The following is a 22,279-nucleotide window of genomic DNA, read 5'->3' on the forward strand; positions in this document are numbered from 1 at the left end:
GCCCCTGAAAAACACTGGATCTGAAGATGGCTGCAGCACAAATCTGGCAGAGAAGATACTCAGCACCTGGTGATGTCTATGGGTCACAGACTTCAAGCGGTCATTGTTGCATATCCTTTGCATGAAGAGTACTAAAACGTGACTACATTACATTTATTTGGCAGAAATTTTTTATACAAAGTGACATGTAATAAGTGCATACCAAAGGTTGTGCATATGCATATGACTAATAAGTAATATGCATGATGAAATAACTTGTTTGAGTTCAAATTATTCCACTGCAGGATCAAGGCCACTTCATTTTTTCTGTTGACATTTAAATCTGATGGTACGAATTAAACTGGGGACATGCATGAAATGTCAACAATTTACACGACGTAAATTCTATTTTTTTTTTTTTTATTAAGTCGGCAGCATCCAATAAATCATTTAGCTTCTGTTTTTATTTCCACACATGCTTATTACAAAAGGTATTTGGCTGTTCAGTAGGGCAGAAAAGAAAACAACTAAGTAAACTTGAGACAATTTCAGACATAGTGAAAAACAATGTTAAACATTTCTTAGGAATCTGTATATACAAACGATCTTTCACGCGCGCGCGCACACACATTGTGTGCAAATGAGTACGAAACAGTTCAACGGGTACAACTGGGAATGCGCTAGGATTAGGTATGTTGAAACAGTTATTTCGAAAATGAATCGGTTAATCTTTTGGTGCTAACAAATTACAAGTAGCCGACTAGATTTTTTTAATCTGACGGCACGAACTATATTGCGGACAATCACCAGTACAATACTGGTAGTCTGTGGACATACATAAACAAAAAAACACCAGACACCAGAGTTACCCGTCAACTGGGTTATATACAACAGTGCACATACAGTACACAATCCCATATGAATACAAGAGCAGCTGAGCTTTCATTATCGCATCCTTCCCCTCGCTTCATAAACTACAGAGCAGCTCATTTTCCACAGGTTTTGCACAAAACCGGAAGTAATACATTTGTAACTCGCACCACCATCTGACACCACTTTCTGGTTAAATAGAGAGACGTAGCGCTCCAAGCCGCGTTGCTTTGTGGGAAACGCAGTTTCATAACTGTATAACAGACACGGATGCCATTACATTGACTGTCACATTAAACTACGGCATCCAGACATCAGTACTCAAAGTATAGCTGACGTGGTTTACATTTATTAGATGACGGACTTGCCGGTAACTGTTGATGTTGCTGATGTTTCTTTCCCTTAACCGCATCTCATGATTCGCAAGTTTACGTTTGTAAAGGATGGCGGGCGAAATGTCAATACTTGGTAAGATAATATTTACCATTCTTATGAAAAAAGAACAAGAGCTCTAGCAGCGGACAGTGCAAAACTCGTTTAGACAAGTCGAAACATAAACCTATCCAGCAGTCTAGACTCTAGTTCAGTTAGCTAGCTAACGTAGCTGACTATGATGTTCGAAGTATACCTTGGATAACATTTAGTAACAATAGCTATCCAATCATAATATCATGGGTCATAGACTAGAGATAGTTCACGTATGTTTCCTGCTAGATACGTCAGTTAGGCTACGGATATATAGCTAGCTAGCTAACGTTAGCAATTTTAATGATCAGATTGTTATGAAGGCTGTCTAACGTTGACTAGCACAACAGATAAGAGGGATGTTTACAGGAAATGCAGTGGCATGATTACTTAACGGTAATGGCCTTTACAAAGAATTGACGTTTTTTTCGCGGAAGCTGGATTTCAAGTTATCGTGAATATTTCGGTTTCGATGTGACAAGCTTCCGTTCAAAATTAAAGTCAGCTTTTGCCCAGTGTGAGTTCACGTCAGAAGTGTGATTGTTTGATTACCCGTTTCCTAGACCATTTTTAACAAACGTTATACTGATCCGCCTGCGCTGTTAAATCATATAATCATGTTAATAGGTTCTACAATCTTGGCCCTCTTCTTGGCGGGTTACCTGGGGCAACAGTACCTTCCACCTCCCAAGCCCACAGTCATCGGTTTGGATCTGGGGACCACGTTCTGCTCGGTGGGGGTGTTCCACCCCGGTGTGGGAGACGTCGAAGTAATCGGCGACGCGGAGGGTCGAAAAAGCATTCCCAGTGTGGTATCCTTCACGCTCACTGAGGTCCATGCGGGATACGCTGGCCAGGAGCTCGCGGACAGTAACCCATACAACACCATTTACGACGCCAAGCGGTTCATTGGGAAAATATTTGATAAACCTGAAGACCTGGAGCGAGAAAGTGCCCGATATCCATTCAAGGTAGCAGTCTTGGATCGTTGGTTGTTGGGCTGGGAATGGACAAGTCTAAGATCATACTCTTACACAGATAATTGTCCTCAACCTGCATTCACTTAGTTCCCTGAATTGGTAACCCATTGATTAATTATCCAGTAATTGGTTCCAACAGGTTTGGCTACTTCCTTTTTAGGAATTTCATTTTGATATAGCATTTTTTTTCTTTATATGGAAAAGATATGCAAAATTTACCCATATCCAAAAATACCAAAACAAATTAGGAGAACGCTTTTGGATTTCTTAAAAAAGGTTTATTCAGACAATAGACTTGCTTGTTATAAAACAGCCATGTTGAGGTCAGTAACCAGGTTGAAGGTATATTTCTGACACTTTTCCTTCAAGCTCACAAGTAATCAGTATTATTAGTATTTTGATATATAGGGTATATGTTAGAGTTTGAATCAGAAGGCGGAACATTTTCTTCCGATAGGTGAGCCTGTTGCACTGTTCACCTAGGCTCTTCACCTGAATTTGGTTTATGAATATGTAAAATGTACAATATCAAAGTTCACCTTGAAGTATGAGGGGTAACACAGTAATGAAAATTCCTTGGTGAAAATGGCGGTGATGGAAGTGCAAGTGAACTGATAAAATCGCTTTTAAATTATTTAAAAAATAGACGATAGAAGTAAATGTGATTTTACGAAAACCTAAATGATTTCATTAAGACAGTCTTGATACGATAAATATTCTCCACAATTTTTCTTCTGTCAGTTTGTTTACCGCTCGCACAACCTTGTCTTTTATTGTTTAGCGAGTGAGCTAGTTAGTTTTCAGTTGTCAAAATTTGTGATAATTGCACGTGGTCCCCAACAAATCTATGAAGTGAATAAATAAAGCTCTCTGCTGGCGGTCCAGGTGGTCTACAACAACGGGAGCGTGGAGTTCCTGGTGTCGACGAATCGCACGTTTGCCGTCAGCCCGGAGTTCATCAGCTCCCGGCTCCTGCTGACGATGAGGAGGATGGCGGAGAAGCAGCTGGGCGTGCCGGTGCGGAAGGCCGTCATCTCCGTGCCCGCCGAGTTCGACGAGCGGCAGAGGAACTACACCGTCAGGGCCGCGAACCTGGCAGGCGAGTCCGATTCGCGAGCTGTGCCGGGGGGGTCGTCCCCTTAAGACACCAGCGTAACGTGTGGACAGGCCCAAAGGTCGGGTGTTAAGGGTCAAAGTCCTCAACTTACCGTGGGCTACTGTCCACCAGTAGCATCGATCAGGGAGGGAGAGTCTCCATCTCATTGGGTGCCAGGGTCGGCGGCAGCTGCACTCTTGAGTGTAGTCAGAGTAGTTCGCACATTGTGGGTAGCTCATGCATGCTAGTCTGCACGCTGCACCCTCATAAACCGACACAGGAAGTGGCAAAGACAAGATGGGCTTCTGAATATAACCTGACCTGGGTCAAATGCATGCTTGTTTTGGAATGAAACGCTTTTCTGTGATTGCCTGGTGCAGCTGAGCCTGTCAAAAGGCCTGAAGGCAGGGTTTTTGAGAGTGCTTTATAGGTTACAATACACAAGACAAATATTTGAATCCAAAACAAATACACATTTGACCCAGGGTGGAACACTGCAAATTTGGGGGGAGGAGTCAGGTTTAAACATTAGTAAAAAATAAAAAAACAAATAAAAGAAAGCTTTTGATTTGATACGGTTTTGCAGGGCTTGTATGGTAAGATTAAGCTCTTCTCTATCGGTGCGTACGGTCTTTGTAAGTGACGACCTTCTCTTACCCGCTGCACTCCAGGTTTGGACATCCTGCGCGTGATTAACGAGCCCACTGCCGCCGCAATGGCTTATGGGTTACACAAAGCGGACGTGTCCAACGTGCTGGTGGTGGACCTGGGAGGGGGCACCCTGGACGTGTCCCTTCTGAACAAGCAGGGGGGGATGTTCTTCACCAGGGCCATGGCAGGTAATTCCCCCTCACCGACCCCCTTCTTTAGCCCCACCCCTCATTTTAATTCAGAACATTCCAAATGCAGTTTTTTTACATAATGTCGGATTTGTGCTGCTTCAATATTCTGACAAGCAACGGAACAGAACAGGAAGGTGTGTGTAAATGCAGTCTGTGCAATGTTACGGAGTTCGTAGTCAAATGTACGGTTGCCGCAGACCCATAATCCCTCAGTATCCGACCATGTAGGGCAGTGGTAACCAACTCTGTTCCTGGAGATCTACCGTCCTGTAGGTTTTCACTCCAACCCTAACAAAGCACACCTCATTCAACAGCTAGAGTTTTTGCTCATATGCTAATTAGTAGAGTTAGTGGTGCCAAATTAGGGTTGAAATGAAAACCTGCAGGATGGTAGATCTCCAGGAACAGGGTTGGTTACCACTGCTGTAGGGTGAAAGAGTGTCGTTGTAAAAGGAGGCGGAGCAGAACCAACATTTTGTTGTCTTGGGTTTCCCTAGGGAACAATAAACTGGGCGGACAGGACTTCAGCCAGAGGCTGCTGCAGCACGTCGTGGAGAAGGTCCGGCAGCGGTTTGGGGTCCCGCCTTCCCGCAAGGAGGACGTGCACCGCCTGCGGCAGGCGGTGGAGGCCGCCAAGCTCGACCTCACCCTGAAGCCCAGCGTCCTCCTGGAGGTGCCCCTGCACCTGGAGACGGGCGGCCCCGGGGCCCCGAAGCCCGTGCTGTTCCAGGAGCCCGTCACCCGGGAGCTGTTCCAGGAGCTCAACGCCGACCTCTTCCAGAAGATCCTGGTGCCCGTGCGGACGGTGCTGGCGGAGGGCCGCCTGGGGAGGGAGGAGGTGGACGAGGTGGTCCTGGTCGGGGGCTCCACCCGGATCCCCCGGATACGACGAATCATCGCCGAGTTTTTCGGCAAGGAGCCCAACACCTCGGTGGACCCCGACCTGGCCGTGGTCACGGGCGTGGCCATCCAGGCGGGCATCATGGGCGGGGCTTGGCCCCTGCAGGTCAGCGCCCTGGAGATCCCAAACAGGCACCTGCAGAAGAGGACCTTCCACTGACAGGGGCAGGGTGGCGAGGGCCAGGTGATAGAGGAACTTTTTTTGTTTTTTTTAGGGTCCATCTCTGTAGCAGCTCTTCAGGGTGACTCTTGTGCTGTGCTGCAAGCTGTGTTTGAAAGGCCTGCTTCCTCCCTGCTTTCACCCCAGTCTGAGGCGCAAGCAGGACGGGACAGAAAATCCTGGCAGCCAGCTGGGACCATCTCCATCAACAAGCTGGACCTCACAACGAGAGGAAATCCAGCTGTGTGTTGGTTCACACACCTGGCAAGAGAGGCCAGTCAGCTTACTGAAATGTTTTCAGAAGGAACTGAAATACAGTATGCATAAAATAAAAATTAATTGAATTTAATACTCTCAAACAGAGCGGGAAGGTATTACACATAAGCATAGGCCCTGTCTTTAAGGGCTGTATTTAAATATCCATTCCATGTGTCTGAATAAGAACACAGTCGACGTTACTGTAGGTAAGAAACCGATATGGCATGTGGGAACATGAGTTTAAAAAGTGAACTCCTTGCTGGCCGTCGCTGTTGCACACGGGGTCAAAATGAGTTGCGGTGTCCATCGCAGCGACGGTCACAAAGTGAAAAATAAGAAGGAAAAAAAAACGGAAAAACGAATTTACCACAGGACTGTGATTAAAATGCATAATCCGCTATTTATTTATTTATTTTTAAGTCAGTGTGCGATGTCTGCGTGAAGAGTATGTTGCCTTTTATTTTTGTGATATCCTCCTTGGACAGCCCAGGGAAGATGGGCCAGTGCCTTTGGAGGAGGCTGCTGTACGGGAATCTCGCACTCTGTGTAATTCGTTAGTAGCGATACCAGGCAGAGACCCAAGGTGCCGCATGACACACACCAGGTACTACAGCAAGGGCTAAAGCAAACGCATTCGAAAAAAAAGCCTGAGGCTAAATAACTGATAAAAAAAAGCAGGGTGATTAACTATAATTAGGCCAACCAGTATTTGGAAGCCCCTCCCACCCACGCCTTCACCGTTTGTTTTGTGTGCATTCTGTAGGGGCCACTAATTAGTGTATTATTAGTGTACAGGTGTGTGGAATCAAGAGGACAGATTAAAAACTGCATAAATGAAAAAGTACACGAAAAAGTGTATTGCTATAAAATGTCCAATTACAAGAATCAAGGATGCCTTCAGACTTAAAAATATAGATTTAAGAGCATCTTGGTGGAACAATTAAGCTTTTGAGGGTATTTGGATTTTTTGCACTCCCTTAAAATCCATATGCAATGCATTCCGTTATAACTGTTTTATTACTGATACTGTATGCGATCAGCACAACATTTTTGATGTGATGTGCGTAATACTTGCAGTTCTTAGTTTACCATGAAAAAAAAAAAACTTTTATGCTCAGGTGCTTGTCCAGTTGCAATTAAATGCTAAATGTTTTGTTCTGCTACACTTCCAGTTTTGATTTAAGCCTTTAGGAGTTTTAAAGGCACTTGGAATATTTTGGTATATAATGCATCATTAAAGCACTGTTGCCAGACTAATTTCACTGTGGTGTTTCGATGTTTAAATTTCAGTACCTACTTGGAAAAGAATCAAAATTTCTTGACAAAAACAGTTTCACAGTCTCTTGTGCTATACGTCCATGACCTGATAACATTGTGGAACGAGAGCGCCCTCTGGTGGGCAAAAGCTGCTGGAGCGCAAACGTACTGTTCTTGGTTTGCTAAATAAAATGTCTTAAAATGCATTAGTGAGCTCTGCAAAATGAGGCCACACTCAACCTCAAAATGCAAAAAGAATTTATTGCACACCCCCCCCTCAAAAATAAACAAAACAAAAAAAGTGCAACATATTGTCACTTATAGAAAGAAATGCATTAGCAAGGTAGCTTTCTAGTTCCTTATACTGTCCAGTTTTAATTCCCTTAATCAATAAGGGAAACGTGCTGAAATCATTCCTAGACACTGAACACTTCAAACAATGGCCAAGTGCATAAACCCCCCCCCCCCCCAAAAAAAACAAAACAAAACAAAAACAAACAATAAACCCACTCCAATAATAGATTTTTTTCAGAATACAGCACTTAAATTATTTCAGTTCAAAACACAAGTCTTAAAAGTTACAAAACTGACATAAAAAGGTTTAAAAACAGAATTAAAAACAGTGTTCCATGAATCATTAATAGAGATAGGGTCTGTAATCAAAATGTTCAGAATGTTCCTGCAACGTTCTGGAACTGTTTCTATGTCTAGACAACGGATTATATGTAATTTCATAAACAGAAATATAATAAATGAAACTGGAATTTATCATGAGCGTTGGTTAACACTGCATTCTGAATGAGATTAGTTTATAGTAAAGTCAGGGATTGCGTATGAATATGCAAAATTATAACAATAAATAAAAAATAAAAAAGAACACGATAAATGAAGCCAAAACTCTCTGAGATGTTTCCAGAACATCAACTGGAAAAGTTCTACAAAAATTATGAAGATCATAAATGCGTATTAAACTTCACAGGAAACGTGGTTCAATCGTAAGACAACGTATCACAGCAATTAAAGAACACCACCTCCAATGCTTCGTTAAAGCGGTCCACACTGCAATTCTTAGCATTTGCTGTTTAAAGTTGAATCCAAATGAACTGCCAAGACTCTAAACTAACTTATGATTCATGTATGTACTGGTAAAATATAGTACTGTGTCACAGTTAATGCGTACAATGTCCTGGTCATGATCCAGTTTATCTTCAGTGGGCTGGCCGATAAACAATTAGAATATTGTGAGTGCTGGATTATGCTCAGACACTGATCTGCTATAACTATTAGGTGTATGATGAATTAATCGCTTCCGGTGCAAATTTTCGGAAATGCCCACTGAGGTTCCTTGACACGAGAAAATCACTTTAGTACTGGAAACGTCTTTAATTAGCCTTCTAACTCACGCAATAACCTTTAATGAAAGAGTTGCCTACCGCACAATTATTGTAATTACTTTGCAAATTTATTTGCAGTACTGCATGTGATTAGTTCAGGTTAATAACCTCCTTAACATGAATGTCACAGTCCACATAGCCACCTTAACAAAAAGAAAAAATAGTTAAAGCATATTTTCTCATTTGCAGCATATTTGCATTAATATGAGAATAGGCTATATACAGTAATGTTCTACTGGTTTTTTTCTATACTATGAGAAATGTTTAGAGAAAAGCGAATTTACACCAGCGTTACTTATTATTTCAGATGAAACAACTCGATGTGTTTACAAAGCAGTCTCTTTTACAGGCGAGAACAAGTACGAAAACGTTTGTAGTGAATCTAAAGCTAGACATAACCCTCAAAGCTATCACTTATTTGTTTTTTGTATTTTATTTTATTTTTTTGTAAAAGGCATATATTTAATGTCAGCCGACAAAAAAATACAAGATCACAACATTTCACATTATGGGTTTTTTTTCTTTTGAAATGACTGAAGCGCCACAAACCAAGTTAATTGTAAAAATAAACCTGACCTTTGGAGAAAGTTCAGAGGAATACTTTTAACCAGCTACGGACTATTTACCACAGTGGAACTTCATATGAGTAAGACCATGCTAAGGCAGCTTGCACAAGGTCACGCTAAGAATATATGTAGCACACCAAATACCGCAATGTGGGAAGAACACCTTACGCGCTATCACTACGCACATCGCGATGCATCACGACAAATGGACACATTCACTCCAGGCGAGAGAGGTACTGGATGTCTCCAGTTAACGGCAGCTGTGCTACAGTCTACAGTAGAATCACAGCCAATGAGCATTTATACCTAACATCACATACTGTGCAGTCTGGGCATTTGGACAGTGAGACAATTTTTTGTCGTTTCGGCTTTGTACTCCAGCACATTGGATTTTTTAAATGAAATGTGAATACGAGATTGAAGCGCAGACTGTCCAGTTTAATTTGAGCGCATTTACGTCCATATTAGGGGAACCTTTTAGAAATCGCAGCCCTTTTTATAAATGAGTCCCCCCATTTTAGGGGAGCAAAAGTAACTGGACAGTTGGCTTAAACGGACGAACAGAACAAGAACACTCTCCAGGGTGTAAGCATAGATGTGTCAAAGACTACTATAAAGAGAAGCCCACACCAGCATAACTTCAGAGGGTACACTGCAAGATGCAAACCACTGGTAAGCCTCAAGAGTTAGAGTTTGCAAAGAAGTACATTAAAAAACTAGAGTTCTGGAACTAATTCTAATGGAGTATTATCCTGTACATTATGGAAGAAAAAAGTGAAGAAAGAAAGAAACTGCTCATGACCCAGTGCACCCCCCTCATCTGTGAAACATGTCCTAGTCATGTATGGCTGCCAATGGAACTGGCTCAATTGTCTTCATTAATGATGTGATGACTTCTGAGGTGTACAGAAACATCACATCTGTTCAGGTCCAACCAAATGCCTCAAATCTCATTGGACGGCGTTTCACCTTGCAGCAGGACAATGACCCCAAACATACTGCTAAAGCAACCAAGAAGTTTTTCAGGGCCAAAAAGTGTAATGTTCTCGACCGGCTAAGTCAATCTCCTGACCTGAATCCAACCGAACGTGCTGAAAACAAGACTGAAGGCAAAACGCCCCAGAAACAAACAGGGGCTGAAGACAGCTGCAGTACAGGCCTAGCAGAACATCACCAGAGAAGACAACCAGTGTCCGGTGATGTCTATGGGTCTCAGACTTCAGGCAGTCATCGAATGCAAAGGATTTGCAACTAGGTACTAAATATGACAACATTATTTAAGATTATGTTAATTTACCCACTTACTTTTAGTCCCCTAAAATGGGGGAACTATACAGAAACAGAGCTGCAAGTCCTGCACAGATCACCAGATATGAATGTAAATATTCATTGGTTCATTTCAAATTCAATGTGCTGGAGTGCAGAGCCAAAACAACACAAAATAGTGTCAAAACACTTACAGACTGCACTGTACACAAAATATACAAAAAATAAACCACACTGGAAAAAAAAAAAAAAAATCAAAACCACATTTTCATTTCTCTAACTGTAACTTGCACCTCTCCAAGGAACGGCAGACACTTAAGTACTTAAGGTTTGTTTGTTGCGTCTGTGCAGGCCACAGTGGGCCACGTTACACACCGTAGAGTCCCCGCAAGGCAGAATCGCGCACGCATTTCACATAACAGTGATCCAGAGGGACGACTGACGGTCGTACGCGTACGCGTTCCTTAATGGAAAGAATATAAATATGCAAATGAAATCATGAGCGAAGCGTTTGTAAAAAAACGGTCATGCGTTGAAGGCCCAAGAGGTACACAGCTGGGTTGGCTAATCCAAGTGCTTTTCAAAACATCAAAAAGGTCAAGGGTGCAGGCTTTAGACTTTGAATTTGGAGTCTAATCTGTTTGAAAACATGTGCTTGTAGACCGCCAAGCGCACTTAAATCCTGCCATGCAAAAGCAGTATTTTTACATTTCCAGTATACGCGCAACAGTTGGGTGATTCCAGAACAGCCAATCAGAAGCTTTGACGAAGGGACAGAACTCAGTTTCCCAGAGTCCTACATGCATCCAAACTGAACACAAGAGTCCTGCGTGCTCCTGTGTCCACACGTGTTCTTTTTGTCCGATTCCTGTTGATGTCCGATAAGTCCTCCGGGCCAGTGTGCGTCGGTGTGGGTTGTCCTGGTTACTGGGCGATGCCCTGGTTCGAGTAGTAGTCGTATCCGTTTTCCGCGTACACAGACAGCTCATCCGAATCCCCTATGCCATTGCTCACCTCTGCCAAGAGGGGGCGCAGTGGGGAGCGGGGCAGAAAGAAAACCGTTATTGCCTCATCGCCAGCACAGATGAAAACGGGGAGGTTACTTCTTCAGAAGGGCAAAGCCATGCAAGACACTTTCACGCACTCTGGACTTAACTTTGCATCAGAGCTCTGCAAAAAGCTGCATCACATTTTGCATTCTGAACAGACAACACTAAAAGAAATCCCAAGACTGAGATATACTACATGGCCACATGTTTGTTATAGCCAAACATTGGCTCAGGGGTATCCATCCTCCTTTTGGCTTTGAGTGGCATATTTATTTATTTATCTATTTTACAAAATATCCCTTTTCTTCCAATTTTACACTATACATTCTGTTCATCTGAATGACCTCTGGAGGTAATGTTTTCTTTAAAATTTGCCAATCAAAAGTCAAGATGTGCCACAGCAGTTAGGCCGAACGTGCCCTCCCTTTTCAAGGAACGGAAGCATGCGGGGATCTTAAGAACAACGCCTGTCGAAGTCCTGGAGGTCATTCTTTAGCATCTACATTCCTGCGGCAGAAGACTCACCTCTGATGAGGTCATGACCTTGCCACTGCAGAGCCAGAGAGGCTGCCACAGGCTTCAGGGGGAGGTGGGGGGCTGGGTGTGGGGGGGCAGCAGGCGGTTAGGGGCCGAGGAGGCCGGGAGTGTTATGAGATGAAATGGAGGGACCCTGGAGGAGGTGGAGGAGCAGGTGGACGTGCAGGTGGAGGTGGAGGCGGAGGTGCAGGCGGGTGGGGTTGGGGATGGGGGGCGGGGCTCGTGACCCAGCTGGAGTGCCGGTTACTGGCGGTTCCCTTTAGGGCAGTCACACATGCAGAGAGCATGCATCAGCCCCGCGGCATGCATCATACACACACAGTGCAGTGAGAAAGTATATACTCCCTCCCTGATTTATACTGTTATTGCATATTTGTCACACGGAACCAGAGTAAACACAAAACACATTTTTTACACAGTTAAATTTATTTCATGAAAAACGTTATCTGAAAGCATTCGTCTCTGTAATTGCGTGACAAATATGCAATAAGAAGGGAGCAAATACGTTTCACAGCATTGTATATATATATATATACTGTATATATGGAACACACATTCATAAATTAGAAAACAGGACCAGAAAATAGTAAAAAAATAAAAAAAAACCATGACAGTGTTATTTAAAAAAATAAAAAATTAAAATATTAAAACCCTTACTCAAAAGTGGGTACTGCCAACATGCTATGGCATAACTTACCTTCATTGGGGTGTGCTGTTTTTTTTATTGCCTTTTTTTTCCCTCATCAATTTATCAAACTCTAATACGGTTGAAGAATACAGCTTGCGGCATCAAAGCTTGTCGGGTTCAGGAGGGCACAGCAGCCCTCTCCTGGCGGAGTGGACTCGGTGCGGGCGCTCCCAGGACCCCTCCCCCTCCCCCCTGTAGGTAGTCACCTGAGAAGATGAGCTTCTCCTTCATGATGTTGACGTCGCGGCTGGACCTGCGGACGGCGGCGCTCAGCATGATCTGCTCCGGGTTGTAGCGCTGCATCCCGCTCAAGCGCCACCTGCGAAGCCATGCACACGGGCGCGGGGGTCAGGCCTGCTCGGGCGCCGTGCGGTAACGCTGCCCCTAATCCCCAACCGCCCCCCGAGCCCCGCCAATGCGCCCTGCGCCCTGCAAGCTGCACCCTACTACGCCCTTCCCTCTCCATCACCCAGGACAGGTAAATGGCACCCACACCCCCCTTACTGACTCTATTATGTCTGAACCCTGGACAGAGGATGCCCCTGATTACCCAGTGAGACAAGTTGCTTCAGTGATGTAAAAGGGCTCATTTGCTTATGAGAGCTACATAATGTCCCTGGCTTAGGAGATCTGCTGAGCAGGTATAGAATGGTATATTATTTGTGTAATGTAATTGTGTGTGTGTGTGTGTGTGTTAGAAAGAGAGTGAGTGTGTGTGAGAGTGAGTGTATACACATACGCTAACTTTGTTTCTTTTCAGTGTAATTGTGTGTTTGAGTGTGTGTGTCTGTGTGTGTTTGTGTGGGGGGGTGTAGTGCAGCATCATTTATTGACGCTGATCATTGGCCTGTGTGCACATACTTAACATTTCATGGAATAACTAGAAAACACAGTCAGCTTTAATACTTCATGAATGCTAAAAACATCAGGGGCAAGGCGTAACCGCCTGTTCCACCAGCAATCCATTATCCCCACGTATGTACTGCACGCCTGAGTCAGTACATCAGCATTCACCTTACATGTGACTGCGATAATGGACCGCATTTCATTTAAATTGAGTTTGCATCAACATAACAGGCCACAATTTCTACTGCAAGGCACTTCATTTTGCTCCTGCGCTCAATATGAATGATTTATAGCAACGACTGAAATGGCTATTGCTGGGAAAGAGAGGAACTCTGGGAAGTTTGTTGCCCGAGGGACCAGAATAACAAACGGTTCTGTGTGTGAGCTGAACGGAAGAAGAGCCATTTACTCGCCATAGCATTCAACAGAGAAGACAGAGAGAAAATCAAATGCGTTACAGTATCAAAAGATTTTAAATCTCACTGATTCAAGAAGAGCAGTTTCATCTGAAGAGTGTGTTTCGTCTTGGCTAAGTCTCTCTACAGCTGATCCAGAGCCCTATTTAAACGGGGAATGCTAGTATCTCATTCTTCCCTTTTGAATATGCTAAACCTCTTTCAGGGAAACCAACGTGTTGGACGCCAGTGGGGTTATACATGAGCCTGGAAAAGGAATTGCGTTTCTGAGACTGGTTGCCTACAACGTGATTGGTTCTAGTAAGCATTTGCATGTGTTGTATGTTGATTTCAGTTTGCTTGGACTGTGGCTTCTATGTCTAGCTCCTCCTGCACAAGATCATGAGTGGCACATCCACGAAATTTGGGCAGCCTTATTTCGTATCAGCGTCAACCCGGCAAGACTGATAGTGCTGTATGGGTTGCGAGCCTGGGAGTAGAGGCAAAAGTCTGGGCACAAAGAGCACGACAGCACCATCTAGTGGACAGGAAGAGGAGTGGCAGCAGAACAGTGAACGCAATCACAGTGCCGAGGCACGGAAGAGCAGAGATGGGAGAGCAGAGTGATCGGAGAGAGAGAAAATGATGGACGGAAGTACATTTAAAAGAGACGGACAAAAAGTGAGGTGAGAGCCTCTAAGACAACTGCGTTCTACTGACCTCATTACATCTACTGACTTTATTACACTGACAGACAAACACGGACAAGTACAGCAACACACGGGGGGCGACAGACTGACTGACACACAGACAGACAGACAAACAGGACGGACCAGCAGACAGAAGTACAGACAGTAGGATGCACCATATCGACTGACCGGCACATATGACACACAGAAAGTGTGAGAGAACAGTCGAAGAGACCAGAGTAAGGATGAAAGAGGTGCATTATGGGTCAGTTTTGGGGGGAGGGGTTACCTGATCATGTGATAGCTGAAAGATGCCAGAATGCAGCAGAGGAGCATGCGCATCAGGCAGAGCAGAGAGGAGGAAGAGGACGAGGAGGAAGGAGGACAGAATAGAGAGGTCAGTTCAGAAGCCAGCGCAACCCCACCCCTCCCCCCCCGTTACCCTGGCTACACAGCTCAGCACACGCAGGCACGCTCACGCCAGAGGAAGGACTCACACAGGACACGCCCACAGCTACTGTGCTTGTACACAAGTGGGTGTATGTTCTGTGCACAGCTGCTTACACATACTGATGGACTCGCATACTGTAGTTAGGAGCAATACTTTTTTATCCTTGGTTGTTAGGGAAACGGAGCATTGTGACATCATTTCATTCTAGGAGGAGGACCACATGGTTTTGGCCAATCAGAAAGTGCTGTTATTCCTGTACATTATGACTCATACATTACCACAAGACAATGGGGTTCATATAACAGAGTTCAAGTATTAGAGGCTGTGTAGCAACATGCTATATCCCAAACCAGTGCTGTGTTCCATTCTTCTCACTGATGATTCTTGATACAGAATCTATTGGTCACAACTGGGGATAGACGGATGAGGCTCGTGTATTCTTGCCCTGTAGTAGCGACAGATGTTAATCACTTTCAGAGACAATGTGGACGTTACTAAGGAAGTCATTTCACCACCTCCAAGAGCTGCTGTAATGAGCTGGGTATGCAAAAGTTTACTTAAGCTGATTTTAAACTGTTTTATCTTTTTATCTTTTTCAAACTGATTTTAAGCTGTTTTTAGTTCTTTTCTGGAACTTGCAGAGGGAGCCCCTCCCTGTGTACCTAGCACTTCGGACTGAAGTGCTCCACTACACAACGGCGACACATAACTAGGGTTATATCTTGGGAGAGATAGAAGTCTCTGACATACACGTTTCCAGACGCAGCCTGAGAAGAGCTCCTAGCTATTTGCATGTTTATTTACTTTTTTACTACTTTTGACATTTATTTTATGTATTTTTAATGTACTGTCAAATCAATCTTTCTTTTTCACTATTCTGTAAAGCACTTTGAATTGCATTCAATTGTGTGAATATGTGCTATACAAATGAACTTGACTTGAAAACTTGACTTAAGGTCTGAGAATGATGACCTCACAAACACGAGACACCAATCACCGCAAATGCTTCTCCTAATGCGCGGAGCTGATGTGACGAAGCCAAGTTTCCTTGTTTACAAAACCAGACAGTCTATCGGACCGCTGTGGAGAACAGCTTACCGCACACCAGCTTTTTGCCAGTTGGCATTCAACGACTATTTAGCCTTCTCCTAACAGCTGATGCTCAATCAACTGCCTTGTCTCGACTGTCTCGTAGCAACAACTGAGACGCCAATTTGCAAAAACGTTGGCGGCCTGACTGCTGTGCCAACAGTGGTCCAATAGTATTCTCTCAAGCAGGTTGGCTTCAACACTTATAATCCCTACATTAGTGCTATGCTAATATATAAGCATACTTTTTCTAAGGCTCACCCATCTCTATGGAAACTATTTCTTTAGACTTTTGTCCACTGGAGGCGAACAGTTTCCAGTGAAATTACTACACACGAGGAGAGCAGCTCTGCACCGAGGCAGAGAGAGGCCAATGCTTCTGCATTATCGGAACATTCGCCTCATTATGGTAATGGGCATTAAGAGACAGAACTTTCTGGAAAGCAACCTCAGCACTCTCTCCCTTTTGCTGATGCACTGCGCTGACCCGCTTACAGTGGCCAAAAACATCAGCATTTTTTTCCCCAGGGCTTCATTAAACAGTTTAGTCAACAATACTGGCACTCGCTGGCCTGACAAATAAAGTGGACGGGACGCTCAGTGCCAAACAGGAAGTGACCTCATTGCATCTCTGACATGTGATCGGTTCATCCCTCCTGTTACTCAAGTCAAATGCAGGCGACCCTGACAATGATCCTGGCTGTGAATGGCAGTGCACTTCTGCATGTGCTATGGCAGGGTTTTAATGGCAGGAGAAATACATTAGGACTTTTCGGAACTGCAGAATGGTGCATAAAAGCGCTGTAGTGTTACGTGTGTGCGTGTGTGTGTGTGTGTGTGTGTGCGTGCGTGCGTGTGTGTCTGTGTGCGTGTGTGCGTGTGTGTGTAGGCTAGCCCTCGTGGTGAACCGGGAAACAGCCCCTGCCATTACACAGGCTCCACTTCACCAGGAGTCCTGCCAGGCCTCCCCATGCACACACACAGTGACTGGGTGCCCCTCACAGCCCCAGGATAACATGGCGGGGGGGGGGGGTCGCAGAGCTGCAGCGGTCCCCGGAGGTACGATGTGCCAGCTCACACATCGTGGTCCCACCCTTGGCCAACCACTGTCCTGGTGCTTGGGCGGCAGTGTAGTACAATGGGTAAGGATCTGGTCTTGTGACCTAAAGGTCACAGGTTAGATTTCCAAGTAAGACGCTGCCGTTGCGCCCTTGAGCAAGGTACTTAACCTGCACTGCTTCAGTATATATCCAGCTGTATAAATGGATGTAAGTGCTATGTAAAAAAAATAAATAAAAAAAAAGTTGTGCAAGTCACTCTGGATAAGAGCATCTGCTAAATGCCTGTAATGTAATGATGCTCTGTGGGAAAGTCTGGGAAGACAAAAGCCAGGGGAGCAGAGCCTTCTACGAGGGGCTGGGTGAGGCTCGAAGACGGATTTAATTTTTAATTTAATTTCATCCGTCAGGGAAGGAAAAATCGTACGTCAGCCATAGCAACGCAAACAGGCAGAGGCTGCTTCGTCTTTGTACACAAACTCATAATCGCCAGTACTGCATTCCAAATGAAGAGGAAGCATATAATCTCTTCTATGCATTCAGCATGGACGCACTGGCACCTCATTGTCAGGGGCTCTGATCTCAGGGAAGTCCTCACCACGCGAGCTGTGAGAGGGGCGGAGCGTTGCACGAATCACCAAACGACCACGCCCACGCCCAAAACGAGGCTCCGCCCACGCCCAAAACGAGGCTCCGCCCACACCCTAAACGAGGCTCCGCCCACGCCCAAAACGAGGCTCCGCCCACGCTCAAAACAAGGCTCCGCCCACGCTCAGAACGAGGCTCCGCCCACGCCCAAAACGAGGCTCCGCCCACGCCCAAAACGAGGCTCCGCCCACGCCCAAAACGAGGCTCCGCCCACGCCCAAAACGAGGCTCCGCCCACGCTCAGAACGAGGCTCCGCCCACGCCCAAAACGAGGCTCCGCCCACGCTCAGAACGAGGCTCCGCCAGCCCAAAACGAGGCTCCGCCCACGCTCAGAACGAGGCTCCCCACGCCAGAACGAGGCTCCCCCACGCCCAGACGAGGCTCCCCCACGCCCAAAACGAGGCTCCGCCACGCCCAAGAGGCACGAAGACTCTGCCGCATCCTCCTTCGGAGTCCCTAAGAAAGACTGCACTCGCCCGGCCCAGACCAGAGGCCGGAAGACCTCCGCTCTCTCCAGCAGACCACGCTAGAGAACCATAGAGTCTCTCCAGGGCACAGAGGCACGGAAGACCTTGCGCTCTCCTCCAGCAGAACCACCGCTAGAGAACCATAGAGTCTCTCCAGGGCACAGAGGCACGGAAGACCTTGCGCTCTCCTCCAGCAGAACCACCGCTAGAGAACCATAGAGTCTCTCCAGGGCACAGAGGGGGCGATTGATGACAAGTGGTCCTCTCTCTCAGTGCTTCGCTTTACGAAGCAGCAGCTCAATCAGTCTGCTGCAGCAGGAAGAAACACCAGGACTGGTTGGATGAGAACTCCACGCACATCTCCACTCTTCTTAACAGTAAAGCACATAAAGCTCCACTCTAATCTTCTGAGGCCCTTGAATGGCAAGACCAAAGGAAGGAGGTGCAGTGTGTGCTCTGTGACGTCTACAGAATGAGTGGCGGATCTCCAAAGCACACAGAATTCAATCCTATGCGGACATATATGACATGCATCATTTTCATGATGCCACGAAGACCACCCATAGCCCAAGAACCTGCTCTTTCTGTCCCCTTGGAAGCGCTGATGGATCCTCCCTCATACAGGACCAAACTAAGATGGTGCAGAGGTGGGATGAGGAAGAAAAGGGCACAACACGGCCCGGCAAAGGAGGCAGAGATGGAAAGATGCCCATGACTGCACCTGCCCCGATGAGTCAGGACTTCATTTACCCTGTCTCTGGCAGAGAGTGTGCGTCCCACATTGAATTCTACAACTGTCAACAGACCCATGAAAAGCAGCAGAAGTCGTCATCGGTCACAATGGACTACCCTAAGCAAGTGAGCGTGTGTGGATGTGTCCGCCCACACGTGCCTATGTATGCGGGCTTGTTTCATGTCTGTGGTGTTTGCATGTGCACGTGTCCATGTACCCGTGTGTGTGCGTCAGTAACGCATGTTTATATATGCACAAAACAGTGTCTGCTGAGTCCACAAGCTACTTGTGTTTTCCCCTTCAAACGCAACTCAACACAAACATTACGTGAGCATTTCTCTCTCATAGGGCTGAGATTTCTGGATGTCAGGTGCAGTGATGCATAAGGCAACAGCTGGCTGCACGTTAGTTAGCGCGCTAGTTAGCATGCTAGTTAGCGTGTTAGCTAGTGTGTTAGCGTGTTAACGGCATTGACATGAACGCGTCTGCGGGGAGCCGGGCCATGGCGCACTGCTATGTTGCGAAGGTGTAGCTCCTGGGGTGCAGCTGGGGATGGGGGGGGGGGGGGTGGAGTTGAAGTGCTGGGGGGGGGGGGTCAGTTTGCGAGAGGCCAGCATATAGGCTCCTGTGTTGTGATAGCAGCAGGCTACGGGTGCCACAGTGTTTCTCAGAGTCCTTGTGATCTTCAGTGTCGCATTCCTGAGCCAATCGGCTGTCTTTGCAACAAGTACCTACAGAGATGCGCAATACAGAACCAGTAGCAATAGTTTTGCCATCATAAATGTTTTCAAAAATCACGTGTGACAGTCATGGATTTACAAGGAATGAGACTAAACGTTTGTTGTTCCATAAAACATCGAGTTCACTCATGCAACATCTCTAATATCAATTATTATGTTAATTATCAACACATTCTGGAATGCAAGACACGTCAGATGAGAGAGAAACACAAACATTTCAAACGGTCAGGTCCAGACGGTTCGAAAACACACAAGAGCACACTCGCGCACAAGGAACGAAGTACTTACTTCTGGAACACAAATATTCCTATTACTATTGCGAAAGAGACGAGGTCCGTGGCGATCCAGACCACGCTGTACTCATCTGGGCTCTAAAAAGAAAAAAAAACAACGTCATGATGGTAACAACCACTAGAGGGGGATGTAGCTCCATATTGGAGCCACTCAGCTTCCCGACCACAGATCTGTCTCTGCTGGGGCCCTCAACAAATATACATATAACTTTGTATGAAATATGACGTCCAATCCAAAGCATTTCATAATAACCGGAAAATTTTTTTAGCTGTTGAATGTTTACTCCCATGTTCCTTTGACAGCTCAGGAACACCAATCCACATCATTTATTCAACCACCCTACACTGTTACAGCAAAAACTCTGGGTGCATCCCAATACTCAAAAAATGTGTCCTCCTTTCCTCCACTACCATCTTGTTTCCTCTGTGCCTCGTAAACCAGTCTGTGTGTCCTCCCTCCCTCCAGTGACCCAATATTGGAGGAGACGAGCGAAGCGGCTTCAAACTCGACTCCGAGCCTCCTCCGATGAAGGATACATCGATGTACGCTACTGCGGAAGTATTTTCACATTTCTGGGTGACATCACCGCGCTCACATCCACATCACATCCAAGATTGAAAGACCACAGAATCTCACACTATCCAAACTTCGGAAAGTGGAGATGGCAGAGAACTTTAATTTCCTCAATTATGCAAGATATTTAGCCAAATTTGTGTGTGCTGCTTCAGAAGGTTATCACACATACCCGAAGGCTAGATTAGCTTGATTATTTTGCTGCTTTAAATGGTCTGACCACACGTAATCTGTGAAATGGTTATGGGACTATTTGTGGGCTCGGAAAAAAACAACGCTTATGATAGGGCTATTTCATCAATAGCTGACGTCAACTTTTATGATGGAGAAGCAGATGAGCTTGTCCTAATTTTCTTCATGCCTCCTCATTCTCTCCTTTCCTCCACTCGTCTTCTCCCCTCCTTTACTCCACATACTTCCATGCAGGACACATCCAACAAAGTTTTAAGCCAAATTTGACACCTGGCCTTCTTGCCTTCTTGCCCCTAGTGGTAAATGATGTTACTGCTGGAGCTGCTCGGATTGTCTGAGAAAGAGAGGCACACACTCTAGAGAGACACACAGCCTACTTTCAAGGGAACAGCAGATACGAGAATGCAGAAGCATTAAAAAAGTGTAACAATCTCATATCCAAAATGCTAACACTTCTTATTTCCCTACGGACAGTCCAAATGCACACAGTAAGATTACTTATTGTCCACTTAAAATTGCAGTTGACTAAAGCAGTTGTGATTGAAAAGCAGGTAAGAACGATCTACTTACAGGTCAGACATTACAAGGAGGGAGGGAGAGGGGATTTGAGAGAGGGCTGGGGGAGGGAAAGAGGGAATGTAAGACGGAGGGAGGGAGAGAGCAGAAGAGCAGGTAGCTTGCTGTGCCCTAGCCCCATTAGACGTGCGTTGTTGTTGCCGGGTGACAGAAGGGGCCGGATCAGGGTGGGGTTGCTTACCATCAGCCAGACCGGGTAAGGCACCTTCCTGAGGATTTGGGGTGCATCTGAGGACACAGAGGGGACCCCGCTGCACCACAGCACTGAGAAGAGCCAGGGGTCATTCACACTGGACAGCGTCAGACTCAGGTTGGCTGCTGAGAATTCCCTGTGTGTGAGAGAGAGAGAGAGAGAGAGAGAGGGAGAGAGAGAGGGAGAGAGAGAGAGAGAGATGGAGAGAGAGAGAGAGAGAGAGGGGGAGAGAGAGAGAGAGAGAGAGAGGGAGAGAGGGAGATGGAGAGAGACAGAGAGAAAGGAGAGAGAGGAGAGAGGTGGAGAAAGAGAAAGAGAGATGGAGAGAGGAGAGAGAGAAAATGCATATGTACACATCCAGATAACATCACACGCATATTCGCAGACATACATACACACTTCGGCTCAAACCTGGGAGAACACTCATGTATTATTTCTCAAATATAACCAGCTGAGCACAGGACCAAGAGCTAAGCAGGGCGTGTTCTGACAACTGGGATTCCTCACTCTGCTTTCGTCTTTCCCACCTGATATGATTCACCCCTTCTCTTTTTTTTTGTTCTCATTCTTTGAGTGAGAATAAGAAAGATCTTGCGTTGTAGTATTCACTGTTGCCAAGCACAATTCTGTCAGTGTAGAGAAGGAGCTCACAGCAAGTGCGATTCATTTGATTGTGTTTGAGATTAGAGAACAGAAATGCATTATTTGTTCAACAAAATTTCCACATTCCGTATTTATACACACCTTATTTATTAGTACTTATCAATGTACTACATGATATCATTTATTGTTACATAGTTGGAGACAAATATTTGTAATTTCAGTTCAGCAGTGTGGACTCATCTTTAAGAGCCTACTAATTTGTGTTGCACGGTGAGAGGTGCTGGGGGGGGTCACCTTAAAACACCCCTCAGACATGATACAGCTGCAGCACAATGAACTTTGACCTGTGACATGTGACAGGAAGCGTACCGTATTTCCTGAGCGCTGGCCTGGTTGTAGCGCAGCTGCAGCCGGACGATCCCGCG

At 45.6% G+C, this 22,279-nt stretch overlaps 2 protein-coding genes across 8 annotated transcripts in view; one reads left to right on the forward strand and one right to left on the reverse strand.

Moving 5' to 3' along the window:
- The first annotated feature begins 1,130 nt into the window (after positions 1 to 1,130).
- Positions 1,131 to 6,807, forward strand: hspa13 (heat shock protein 70 family, member 13). Its single transcript, XM_064302005.1, has 5 exons — positions 1,131 to 1,317; positions 1,942 to 2,285; positions 3,180 to 3,393; positions 4,062 to 4,229; positions 4,730 to 6,807. Exons 1-5 carry the CDS (start codon positions 1,293 to 1,295, stop codon positions 5,290 to 5,292), a joined length of 1,314 nt encoding a protein of 437 aa, XP_064158075.1. The 5' UTR covers positions 1,131 to 1,292; the 3' UTR covers positions 5,293 to 6,807.
- A 241-nt stretch (positions 6,808 to 7,048) lies between these two features.
- The window catches only part of gdpd5b (glycerophosphodiester phosphodiesterase domain containing 5b), an 80,051-nt gene continuing 64,820 nt past the window's right edge, over positions 7,049 to 22,279 (reverse strand). For 3 of the 7 annotated variants that reach the window (XM_064302001.1, XM_064302000.1, XM_064302004.1), the window contains 6 exons: positions 22,224 to 22,279; positions 21,240 to 21,387; positions 19,712 to 19,794; positions 14,527 to 14,541; positions 12,514 to 12,626; positions 7,049 to 11,049 (listed from right to left, as the gene is read on the reverse strand). The exon at positions 22,224 to 22,279 is cut by the window's right edge and continues 102 nt beyond it. In XM_064302001.1, the coding sequence (XP_064158071.1) occupies positions 10,958 to 11,049; positions 12,514 to 12,626; positions 14,527 to 14,541; positions 19,712 to 19,794; positions 21,240 to 21,387; positions 22,224 to 22,279 (507 nt within the window). In that variant the 3' untranslated portion in view covers positions 7,049 to 10,957. Of the gene's footprint in view, positions 11,050 to 11,607; positions 11,877 to 12,513; positions 12,627 to 14,526; positions 14,542 to 18,013; positions 19,415 to 19,711; positions 19,795 to 21,239; positions 21,388 to 22,223 lie in introns of those variants that run through there. The other 4 variants (XR_010324465.1, XR_010324466.1, XM_064302002.1 and 1 more) reach the window with 4 other exon arrangements.

This window comes from Anguilla rostrata, chromosome 12 (assembly GCF_018555375.3).
Source record: "Anguilla rostrata isolate EN2019 chromosome 12, ASM1855537v3, whole genome shotgun sequence".
In the NCBI taxonomy this organism is placed as follows: domain Eukaryota; kingdom Metazoa; phylum Chordata; class Actinopteri; order Anguilliformes; family Anguillidae; genus Anguilla; species Anguilla rostrata.